The sequence below is a fragment of the Phycodurus eques genome, chromosome 2, assembly GCF_024500275.1.
Source record: "Phycodurus eques isolate BA_2022a chromosome 2, UOR_Pequ_1.1, whole genome shotgun sequence".
In the NCBI taxonomy this organism is placed as follows: Eukaryota; Metazoa; Chordata; class Actinopteri; order Syngnathiformes; family Syngnathidae; genus Phycodurus; species Phycodurus eques.
Window position 1 is genome coordinate 16156482 of NC_084526.1, and position 12775 is coordinate 16169256.

At 42.3% G+C, this 12775-nt stretch overlaps 1 protein-coding gene across 4 annotated transcripts; it reads right to left on the minus strand.

Annotated features, from left to right (window-relative positions):
• Positions 1-2: 2 nt before the first annotated feature.
• chrna5 (cholinergic receptor, nicotinic, alpha 5) lies at positions 3-12303 on the minus strand. Of its 4 annotated transcripts, none has more exons than XM_061668624.1 (8): positions 12243-12303; positions 12012-12151; positions 9760-9911; positions 9618-9662; positions 8094-8203; positions 7069-7246; positions 5018-5710; positions 3-87 (listed from the first exon to the last, which is right to left on the minus strand). In XM_061668624.1, exons 2-8 carry the CDS (start codon positions 12103-12105, stop codon positions 10-12), a joined length of 1350 nt encoding a protein of 449 aa, XP_061524608.1. In that variant the 5' UTR covers positions 12106-12151; positions 12243-12303; the 3' UTR covers positions 3-9. The 4 variants fall into 4 exon arrangements, with proteins under 4 accessions (XP_061524608.1, XP_061524629.1, XP_061524600.1 ...); XM_061668616.1 differs by lacking the exon at positions 3-87 and adding an exon at positions 1562-1856; XM_061668633.1 differs by lacking the exon at positions 3-87 and adding an exon at positions 1693-1774.
• Between the last annotated feature and the right edge of the window lie 472 nt (positions 12304-12775).

Consider the following 12775-nt stretch of genomic DNA (forward strand, 5'->3'; position numbering starts at 1 on the left):
TACGGATTATCACTCAGGTCCAGGTCCGTGCGTGTACAACATGAGACAGAGCTTGTGTGCCATAGAGCAGAAGGATTCCATTGGTAGCTGAAAAAGTACAAAGTCCACCAAAACACACTTGAGTTTATGAGTTACTCTTCAATCTGAAAGGGGAGTTTGCAATTTTCAAACAAATCACTTTTTGTCAAAGCAGTCAGTATAAACCTGAAGGTGGAATATTAGTAAAATGATCTGTAAAAAAAAAAAAAAAAATTGCTCTCTCTGGACCCATCTTGTACCTCTAATATGATTTTAAAGAAACCACCGTGGCCGGGGAAAACAACCACACAGAGACAGAAGGCGTGACTGACGAGGTGTCAATCCTTTGTCATGCGTTTGACACTCATAGTGTGGCTTTGTCAAATCGGGCCCACTCCCGCAGCCTCGTGCTGACCTGTTACCTTGTGCTTCAGGAGCTTTGTTGCAAAATATGGTGGAATACAGTATACACATCCGGAAAATGAATACATACATAAATAATTGCGCATTTCTAGCTTGCTAACAACTGGGTATAAGACTAGAAAACAGAAGCAGAGCGAAGGGATCTCAGTGAGAAAAAAATGAACAATATTTCTCATTTAATTAGGGACTGTACAATGAGTTTCTCATTCTGGGAAATGTAGGGGAATTACATTCTTTTATTTAATTTCTACAGTACATTGTTTTCCATTTTTAAAAATATACAGTTTATTTGTCGACGAGATACAGGTTACAAAGTGTCATCAAATCTGGACGTTAGCCGCCGATGTCTCCCCTCCATGTCATCTAGCCTTCAGAGGGTACCGCCAATATGTTTGGGGACAATAATGCTGGCCCATTTGTAGATAACCGGGATGAAGAGGAGAGCTGAGCCCAGGACGGACACCAGCAGGAACGCCCAGAGAAACATTCGATCAAGAACCTGGGCAACAAACTTCCAGTCCTGTACCACCTAGTGGCCCAAAAAAAAAAAAAGAAAGATGAAAAGACAATTAACAGTTTTGTTGTGTCGTTTGCGTGGGTTTTCCCCAGGTACTCCGACTTCTTCCTACATTCTAAAAACATGCATGAAGATACTAAATTGTCTATTTATGTGAATGTGAGCTTGAATGGTTGTTTATCGACTGAATATATGATCTGTGGTTGACTGGCGGCCAGTGCATGGTGTAGACTGACTCTCGCCCAGCTCACCCCAATGAAAAGTGCTTCAGAAAATGGATGGGTGCTGCTCTAGTAATTTTGCATATCCACGTTATCATAGAAACCACCGCATTTATCCATCTTCTAGCCTGGTTATCCTCACTAAGTGTTGTAGGTGTACTGGAGCCTATCCAAGCTGACTTTGGGTGAGAGGCGCGGTACACCTTGGCCTTCCAAACATGAGTTCACTCCTAAGCACAGTATTCTGATTAAAATACAATTATTGTACGGTATTTATTTAATAGAGAAGATAGATAGATAGATAGATAGATAGATAGATAGATAGATAGATAGATAGATAGATAGATAGATAGATAGATAGATAGATAGATAGATAGATAGATTCATACAAACCCCAATTCCAGTTAAGTTGGGACGATGCATAAAATGTAAATGAAAACACAATATCCTGGTTATGCAATCATGTTTTCCCTTTTCCTGGGGCCCATGAAACAGGCACCACAGATTCTTCTTGTCTTCGCTACTCCTCCTCTCATTCATTTGCTTAGTTTCTTGCAGGACTCCTTTAGTGCATGCTGGTCGAACAGCCATAACTCTGGAGGCAGATTGTGTGTAGTGGCAGGCAACCAGTTCAGGGAGAGAAAACTTTTCTCAGAAAAAGAAAATTCCTGTGCCTTCTGCAGATAAAACAAGAATGTCAAATCTGAAATGACTGACAACAACAAAGTCTCTCGGTGTCCATGCCACAAAATCACAGTATTTGGAGTCTGGCAGAAATATCTGTGTCTGGACGTGTTTGGAGTAGAAACAGAAGTCTCCATCACAAACCTCCTTGATTCTTTGATTTTGTGCTTTGGGGTGCACTTTATGTGCAAGCTGCCTTTGCCACAGCAGGTACATTGGAGTAGTCCATCAGTTGAAGCTCTAACTTGTGGAAAGTTGGGGTCGATAATCACGCCACACGGCTCATTTTTAAAGTCATTGTGTTGTGGTGCTTATTTGGCTTGTTAAAACACTCCTTGCTGCCTCCTTATGCTCTCAATCCCCAGTCCCATGTCTGGTGTTGTCAACAGAGCTGCTGGGGAGCACACCTTCCTCACTGTGGTCAAAGCTGACCTCCCAATGCTGGTAGCAAAACCAGCATGCATACAGTATTTGATGCAGTTAGTTACTCTCCCTGCCCGTATTATGTACCAAGCAGATGATTTATGCTGCTGCTTTGTTTGTGCCTTCACTGATAGTGCTTTTGTTATGTTGTCATTAGCAATGTCTTTCACTCTTTCACAGTGTTGAAGGCAAACTGATGGTTGAGCTCCATCAAAGTGTGGGTCACGCAGATGTTCTTGAAGGTGTTTTGATATTTAGGTTTGTCGGAAAGTGTCTGAATACAAATGACAGTAGGCATCCACTGTTCACATACAAACTTATACACTTATGCCAGACATGTGGCTCTGACCACTAATGACTCTAGCGTGCAGCAGAATAAAAGTCTATTTTGTATCTGACATTTTCACGTGGATCTTATTAATGGCAGATGGCATTTGGCATTAAGATAGCAAATCTGTCACTGTCTTTGTTCTACATATTCGGACTGTTGCCTCAACATTAAACAGCGTAGCGCTGACCTGTGCACATGACTCTGCTATGCCGGCTATGCACAATGTGTGCATTGCACATGGCCATCATGGCAATGACTAACCATGGTTTCAGAATGATGCGCTGAGAGTGCAAGACCTTAGATTCCTGGACAATCCATAAATTTAAATACCGTATATTACACATTGCATTTCTAGCTTACACACGAAATAAAACCAAATAATCAGAGAAGGATCATGACATGGATAGCATTATCAAATGGAGTATTAATTACATGCAACAGGCATGAGACGCTTCATGATCTTATGTGAGAGCTGCCTTTATGTAAATTTATAGATCTGAATCATATAATTTTTTTTCTGAATTATATGAATAATATCTGTGAATGTTAGTTTGATATATGTCAATGTTAGTTTAACATAAAAAAAGACTGTTAAAGTGCAAAGAAATATGCTTCTAGGTTTAGCTCCAAGTACCCTAATTTAATGACACTGTTGCCAGTGTTTGCCAGCTTCATCTTCTGAAGGTCTTGCACACACACTTTGGTAAACTGTGCATGAGGCCATGCATGCATGCATGTATTTTCTGAGCCGCTTCTCCTCACTAGGGTCGCGGGCATGCTGGAGCCTATCCCAGCTGTCATCGGGCAGGAGGCGGGGTACACCCTGAACTGGTTGCCAGCCAATCGCAGGGCACATACAAACAAACAACCATTCGCACTCACAGTCACACCTACGGGCAATTTAGAGTCTCCAATTAATGCATGTTTTTTGGGATGTGGAAGGAAACCGGAGTGCCCGGAGAAAACCCACGCAGGCACGGGGAGAACATGCAAACTCCACACAGGCGGGGCCGGCGATTGAACCCCGCTCCTCAGAACTGTGAGGCTGACGCTCTAACCAGTCGGCCACCGTGCCGCCTGCATGAGGCTAATGAGTTGAACATTTTTAAATTAAATTTGTAATTGTTTTTTAAAAAATTTTTTGCTTCGAAGTGTAGCCACTCACAACACAGATAAGATTAGTGAAAATATCTACCGTACACAATGGAGTTAGTAGGTCCAGATCACTGTTCCACTCTGTATTTGTATTTTTTTATGGACCCAAACCATTTATACGGTACTAATGATTAATGATTAATTATTTTTCTCAGCTGTCGGTCTCTGGCTTAATGGTCTTCCTGAACGTAAAGTCCCTTCTCTGTCTTGCATTTGAATGCATTTCACTTCAGGACTACACTGTTGCTGCAAAGCCTTTGTTACGTTCTCAAACGCTCACTTCAAAGATGGGTGCCACATCCCACAACGCAACGCTGTCCACAAACCTTATTCATTCCCCCCGTGTAACCTATGCTCAGTTATTGGCTTTAAAAAATCACTTATTCACGTTTTTGTGCTTTCTGTAACACCCTAAGATACCACAAGATGACAACAAATCCCAGGTTAATAGGAAAGTACAATTTGGTGTCAATGAAGTATGTTGATACATCTTGACTCGGAGACTAAAGTCTCAATTTAAAGGAGGATTTAGCCTGGGTTGTTAACAGAGGTTATGGGGAGTCTTCATCGCATGTGTATGTTTTTGCTCGACTACACCCGCACTTCCAGACCTTTTTTTTTTTTTTTTTTTAAATTAAATCATCTGTAAAAAGTGGCGGCACGGTGGACGACTGCTTAGAGCGTCAGCCTCACAGCGCTGAGGACCCGGGTTCAATCCCCGGCCCCGCCTGTGTGGAGTTTGCATGTTCTCCCCGTGCCCGCGTGGGTTTTCTCCGGGCACTCCGGTTTCCTCCCACATTCCAAAAACATGCATTTATTGAAGACTCTAAATTGCCCATAGGTGTGAATCTGAGTGTGACTGGTTGTTTGTTTGTATGTGCCCTGCGATTGGCTGGCAACCAGTTCAGGGTGTACCCCGCCTCCTGCCCGATGATAGCTGGGATTGGCTCCAGCACGCCCGCGACCCTAGTGAGGAGAAGCGGCTCAGAAAATGGATGGATGTGAAAAGTTTTAGTGGGGGCGTCAATTACTTTACTTTTTTACGCTATTACGCAATAGGGCTCATGCAACACCTATCCCCTGTGACTAGTGGGGATATACTCTGCACCGCACAAAACAAGAGTAGTAAGAACACCGTGATTTTTTTTCCTCGACGTGTAGGATCTCTCACATTTTAAAAATCTGTATGTGCATACCGTGCTTTAGCGAGATATAAAATGGAAGTAAATCAATTGAAAGACTTACCTCTCTGACCTCATTTTCTTTCACCACATGCATGGTTATGTAGCGGATAGAATCCAGCGCAGCTTGGATGTTATGTCTGGTGTGCGAGAGGCCGAGCTCAACCGTAGAGTCCTTTATCATTCCCAATCCCAGCACCCGTCCTGAGTGCACCGCTCCCGCCGTGCCGTAGCGGTCCACGTGGCTACGCATGCACAGTAGTTTGGGCAGCCGATACAGGAAGATCCTGCGCACCCACGGTGCCATGCCGTGATGCATCGAGGACGAGCGGTGGTGGACGTTGATGGCGAAGACGGTGATGACGATGGAGAGTGTGACGAAGATCATGGTGAAGACCAGGTACTCGCCGATGAGCGGGATGGCCTTAGACGAGGATGGGATGATCTCCTCGATGACCAGCAGGAAAACAGTTAGCGACACCAGCACTGAGGTGCAGAGGGAGATCTTCTCGCCGCAATTAGAGGGCAGGTAGAAGACGAGGATGGTGAGGAAGGACAGGCCAATACAGGGGATGATAAGGAAGAGTGTGTAGAAGAGAGGCATCCGGCGGATGATGAAGAAGTAGGTGATGGTGGGATATGAAGCGCCGCCATCCAATCTCAGACCACGACTGCCTGTGGCCTTCACAATTTCCCACTCGCCGTTGTCGAAATAGTCCTTCCTGTCCACATGGAATTCCTCCAGAATGATATCAACCTGCCAAAGAAAGACCACTTGGCTGTCATGCAACTGGCACCTTCGTTTTTAAGAAAGAATGAACCATTCACAAATTCATCTATTTATATATTTTGCTGTGGATCCTATCCTCAACTTTTTGCTGAAAACTTAGCTAAAGTGTGAGGAAAAAGTATGTGAACCCTTTGGAATTTCTCATACTTCTGCATAAATTGGTCCTAACATTTAGTTTGATTTTCATCAAAAGCATAAGAAAAAACTGAGTCTGCTTACACTAATACCACACAAGTATATGTTTTTACATTTGTATTGAAACTAAGACGTATACATTCACAGGACAGGGAGGAAAAAGCAAGTGAACCTTGAGGTTAAGGATTTTCCAAGAGCAAATCAGGGTCAGATTTTGAGCCAACCTGGAGTCCAATCAATGAGACAAGCTTGGACTCAGAATCAGAAAAAGATTCTTCTTTATTTGCCAGCTATGTCAAAAACACACAAGGAATTTGTCTTTGGTAGTTAAAGCCGCTCTAGCACATGCAGCCATTTCAACAAAATATACTTTTGAGACGTAAAAACACACTACAGAGAGTCACTGAGCAATGTAAGGTTGCCGGTAATGTGGTAATGCTGATACGATATTAATTGTGCAAATGATGCAGAGCCCTTTAGCAATTTAGAGCAGTTTGAAATTACTAATAGAGCAATAATGTGGTACAGTGACAATTGTGCAAATGGTGCACATCTGATCTGCAACTACAGGAAACGTTTGGTTTAGATCATTGCTGACAAAGGAGGGTCAACCAGTTATTGAGTCCAGGGGTTCACTAAGTTTTTCATCCCTGTCCTGTGAATGTTTATGTTATGCTCTATAAACATATGAAAACACACTGTATATTTATTCGTGTGGTATTAGTTTAAGCAAGGAAGTTTGTTAGTATCTCAACTGAGAGACTAAGATCTTTGTATGTTGACAAGGAGCTAAATTTAGTTTGGGTTGTTAGCATAAATTACAGAGAGTCTTCGCCGCAAGTGTACTGTATGTTATTGCTCTGCAGTGGCGATTAAAAAGCTTAAGCTAACAAACGACGAAGGTCTTGTTATTGATTGACAGTTGCTATTTTTACAGGCTATAAAATGGCGACGTACAAGCCAGCCTCCATGCACTTGCGATGGATTTTTTTTTCAAAATCAAATAATCTGTATGATATTTATTTTTTTAAGGGTAATGCTGTAAGATTAGTTTGAAATGATATTCATGTCTTTTGGGATGGAATATTTCAGGATTGAAGTATTAATATTGGCAATTACAAACATTTTTTGGAGGGGTGTCAATTGTGTTTTTCACCATTCAAAAGCAGAGCTAAGTCAACTTCAACCACCTGGGAGCCATCGTAGGTCCACGAGCCAAATTTCATGGAGCAGTTCTGCAGGTCAAACGGGAAGAAGGTGACGTCGATGGCGCAGGCGGACTTGTAGTTGGCAGGCGGTGTCCAAGATATGGTTCCGTCGTATTTGACCACCGCCTTGGTGACAGTGCCTTCGAAACGACCATCTGAACTGTTGAGGAAAATGCAAAGTGATAATTTGCAAAACATTTGCATTTATTGTTTTTTCCTGATGTGCACAATAGCATATCATTCATGAGGATCAGAAGACTGGAAGGTGTCAGAACTATATCCCTCTTCTTTTCTTCCATTCCACCGTGTAGGACATGGACCATAGAACCTATCCTAATACTTTTAGTCCACACACAGTGCATCCTGAAAGTGTTCACAGCACTTCACTTTTGCCACATTTTACACCCTTATTCCAAAATGGATTCCATTTTTTTTCTCCTCAAAATTCGACACACAACGCTCTGTAATAACAATGTGAGTCTCCAATTAAGAGGCAGACAGATCCCAAGGATGATCAGTTAAAGCAGGATGCACCTGAGTTCAATTTTGAGCTTGATGGCAAAGGCTGTGAATTCTTATGTAAGTGATTTCTTTCGGGGTTTTTTATGGTGTGATTTTGTGATTTTGGGTGTAGAGTTTTGAATTAAATAATTTTTCTATTCAATAAGCTTGTAACCTAACAAAACAACAAAAAAAGTACTGCGCTGTGAGAACTTTCCAGGCGCACTGTATCAGGACTGGACTGGGACAAAAAAAATCAGCCCTGGAATTTTGGGCTTAAACCGGCCCATTCTAATTAGTGGAGTACGAGTGCCTAGTAATTTATTTACGTGTTCAGTCGAAGCCCCTCTAAATTGTGAGTCGGTCTCTTTCAATAATAAGGTGTGAAAAACAACCAAAAAAAAGCAGCATCACAAAATTAGTCCCAAAGGACTGCCGGCCCACTGGGTCCAGTATGCCTGATTGCCAGTCCACCCTTGCACTGTGTCATTGATCATGTTGCATACTTATCATACAGCACTACATCTGGGAGCCACAGCCTGTCGGATGGCACTCGCACAGTCGTGATGCCCAGGTAGTCATCAGGGTCCCATCTTAGCTTCATGTCAGTCCACTCCTGCATGACAGACATTAGTTCAGCTGAATTTGGAAGGTTAAAAAAAACAAAGCATCAGTCCTTGGCTGGTACTATTTCAGATTATTTGACTATGGCTTGACTATTAAAGGGGACATTATATGGAAAATTAACTTTTTAAATGTTTGTGTACATATAGTTGGGTCTTTGGAGTGCCTGCACGCCCATCAAGTGTGAAATTAAACAGCCAAGTTAGCCAAGGGATGTTAGCTGGCTCATTTGAATGAGATAGGGCCGGCCCCTTTAGAAAGACAAGAAATCGGGTGTAAAGTATCCCCTGTAATTCTTTATCCCTTGGGTATTTGAGGAAAGCATGTCACAGACTTGTTAGTAAAAACACCTTGGAACTGCAATAAAATTGAACAAATGATAGGACAATGCTATGTTAGATAAATTGTCATCATACATAAACACGCTGCGGAACATTTGCCAAAGGCAGGCAATTGATGTTAGGCCAATAACCCAGCACAACACAAATATGGGAAAAACAGCTTGTAAAACAGATATGATTATCCATCTCCCCTGGAGGACGAGGCAATTCATCACATTGGAGGGGGCATCTGTTCACGTCTGTGGCGATTGTTTATATGATGCGTGACACAGAAGACCAATGAATGAATCCAATAGGAGCAGAGTAGGAACGAGGACGAGGCTTGTGGGGGCAGAAGTTGGCAAAGTGCCAAGAGGACTCCATACTGATCGGAACCATCAGAACGATCCCACCAGTCATGATGAGGGATGCATGGTTGGCGACAGATGTACAGTATGTCATGGGAAGTTCAACAAGAGGCGGGTGGGGAGGGGGGGGGGGGGGGAGATCACTTACAAAAGATGGGTAATGTAATGATTGACATGTGGACTAACCAATGTCTGCTTAAAGTGGGAGTGGCATGGTGACCAATCACTGGCATCCATCCATTTTCTGTACCGCTTATTCTCACTAGGGTTGCGGGCGTGCTGGAGCCTATCGCAGCTGACTCTGGGCGAGAGGCGGGGTAAAACCTGAACTGGTCGCCAGCCAATCGCAGGGCACACAAAGACAAACAACCATTCGCACTCACATTCACACCTGCGGGTAATTGAAAGTCTTCAATTAACCTAACATGGATGTTTTTGGGGATGTGGGAGGAAACCCAGAGAAAACCTAAGCAGGCACAGGGAGAGCATGCAAACTCCACACGGAAGGCGGATTTGAATCCAGGTCCTCAGAACTGTGAGGCAGATGTGCTAACCAGGCGTCCACTCTGCAGTCCCAATCAGTGGCATTATGTGCAAAATGAAGACTGAGGTAATAAAATTCTGGAAGATTTTGAAAATTGCCAACAGACATTTTTTTGTTAAAGAATGCCAGGGGGAAAAGAGGACATCAGGTCACCCGCCATGTTGTTTCACTTGCCTGTTTCATCCACACATTGGTGGTCATCAGCTGGTTCTTCTCATCCTGGGTAGTGAAAACACAGCAGACGCTTCATTCTTAATACCATCGATGCTGAATTTTAAGACATTAAGATTAAAAACAAATGCATGTTGAACCGCACCACGTCAACTAGCTGGGAGATGGCCAGTCCAAACTTGACGCATATGGTCTGGTTCAGATATTCAACCGGGCGGACCCATTTCTGGTAGTTCCCAAAGAGGTATTTGAACAGCTTGTCTTCGGCTTTTGCATAGGAGGAAAGTTTAGGAACACCTGAGAATGATGAGAGCAATAAACAGCATTGAATTTGTCAGTAATTATCTGTCCATCCATTTTCAATAGCGCTTGTCCTCATTAGGGTCATGGGTGGGCTGGAGCCTATCCCCGCTGACTTTGGGCAAGAGGTGAGTACACACTGGACTGGTTGCCGGGCAATCACAGGGCACATATAGAAAATCACGAATTCACAGTCACAAAATCTAGGTTCTTCCATTGAAGGTAGCGTATGCAGTTTTCAAAATGCTAGAGATATTTGAATGTTGACTCACTTCAATCCCCGCCCCCGCCTCCTCGCTTGTCCGCCCAAAGAAACGCCCCGAGATCATTAATGTGCGTGCACGGCAGCTACAGGTACATGGCTGTTTCAAGATGGCGTATTGTCAAACACAAAATGTTACCGGTTTCAAGTTATATTTTTGGGAATGTACAATCAATTAAATATATGTATAAGAAAGGTGATCAACTTTCCTGATGACCCAGTAAGAACAGTGACATGACGTATGCGGTGGTTTACCAAGACCACTCATATACATCCGTCCGGGTATAGGACACCACCGTTATATACTGTAGGTTTACCCTTAACTCGTCTTCAGGGCTGTCCAGTTCCTTCTATTTAACTTTTGTTGTTAACTGGAGTTCAATAATCCGCCAGCGAAAACTATCAGCACAAGACTGCTGTTTGGCAGTCTGCGGCAGACTTAGTACGCGTGTACATAGCATGCACGAAAAAATGAATGACTATTCGGTCATCCCTCCTGTCTCTATATTCTCTGACTGGCTATTCTTGTCACGCCGTGGTCAGTTGTAAATTAATAATTAAAACTAAATTAGAGGCATAAAATGGGGCCAGAGAGGGCTGATTTTTCAAAAGATCATTTTAATAATATTCGACTGTGGACCCCCACTATTTGTGGGGGATAGTACGGTGGCAAACAATATAACAAATTGTGAAACAATTTAACATTTCAGAAAACACAAAAACAAAACACGAAACACTTTAACATTTCAGGAAACACAAAAACAAAAGCAGAAACATTTTTGGGATCGACATCACGTTCCATCTGTGTAGCCTACCCTTGCCGCGATGCAGGAGCCAATCATGTTGAAGCAGGGAGGGTCTTGCCAAGAAAAGCTGTGGGATTTCCAAGAAGGTCTGTGAAATGGGCCCCTCCCTTTCCGGGTGTCAGTAATTGTAATTTGGTTGTTTCTCCTTTTGTTTTTGTGTTTTCTGAAATGTTAAAGTATTTCGTGTTTTGTTTTTGTGTTTTCTGAAATGTTAAATTGTTTTGTGTTTTGTTTTTGTGGTTCCTGAAATGTTAGTGTTTCGTGTTTTTGTTTTTTCTGAAATGTAAAAGTGTTTCTGCTTTTGTTTTTGTGGTTCCTGAAATGTTAAAGTGTTTTGTTTTGTTTTTGTGTTTTCTGAAATGTAAACTTTTTTCTGCTTTTGTTTTAGTATTTTCTGAAATGTTAGTGTTTTGTGTTTTTTTTTTTTTTTTTTTTTTTTATCTACAAGATAAATTTGGTTTTAGACGATTGCACTGCAGACCCTTTCCAAAAAAAATTAATATCATCAGTTTATTTATTTCCATAATTCCATTTAAAAAGTTTAACTGTCATAGATTATAGATTCAGGCAGGGCCCACAATTTAAACAATTTCTAGTTTTTATTTGTTTATTTATACATAATTTGGGCTTCTAGCTGATAAAACCCCGAAAATGAGGAATTCAACAAATTTGCATACTGCATGCACATGTACATATGCTTCAGGTCCATTATTTTTCAAAATCCAATCATCTGAAAGACATTTATTTCTAAGTGTAATGTAAGCTGTTGAAAATTATATTAAAGTGTTTCGGGATCATAGTTTGTGGTATATTTATGATCATTATAGGCAATTACATACATTTTAAGGGGTGTGGGCGTCATTTACTCGCCATTTTTAGCATATTCATGGCAGGGCGCTGTCATTGTCACCCGCGAATTGCGTGGAGTTACTGTCGCATTGCTTAGTTGTTGCTCTCTGTGCCCTGATACTGTTCAGCCCTGTAATTGAAGAGTATTTATGAGAGCTGCAGCGTCGGCGGGCAACTTACGCAGCGAGTGGCACAGGTGGCAACAGCGCAGCAGCAGCAGCAACAACAGCAGCAGTGTGAGAGAGGAGGCGGTCGCCTCCCCTGCTCTCGGCATTGTCTCAGAGGCTGCGCTCGGGCATCTCTGTCGTGGATGACGCAAGCTGCATTAAAGGGCAAGATGAGCGTAAATAAAAAATAAACAACAACATAAAAACAGCTGCATGGCACAATGAAAGCAGCGTGGATGCATACCTGTCTCCGAGTGGCGTCAGGGAACAGAGAAGCAAGCAATGTTCACTGCCTCGCTCTTCTTCCTCCCTCCTCTCCTTGCCTGTAGGAAGCACCACCCCTATAACCCCCCCACACACACACACCCCCATCCCCCTTATATTCAGCTCCTTGCAGTTCTTGAGGTCACTTAATCTTTTGTCGCAACCCAATCGGACTCCTCCCAGCAGCGTCACAAGAGAACAAGGGCAATAACAAGTTGACCCCCATTTATAAAGCACCCAGACTGTGGCCATATTTCCACAAATAAATCAATAATTGTGTAAATGCTAAAGAGCATTCACACATACGTATACATTATTCTGTACCAAGTGCTTTATTTGTATTATTATGCCTACTTTTTTTTTTTTTTTTTACATAGCAAACCTGCTTTGTGGTGAATTAGAGATATACCAAAGAGGCCAAAAAAATTGTCACACCACAGAGAAGAGTGTTTTTCAAAATCCTGCCAAGTTTGAAATTAAAAAAATAAAATAAATAATAATATTTAAAAAAAA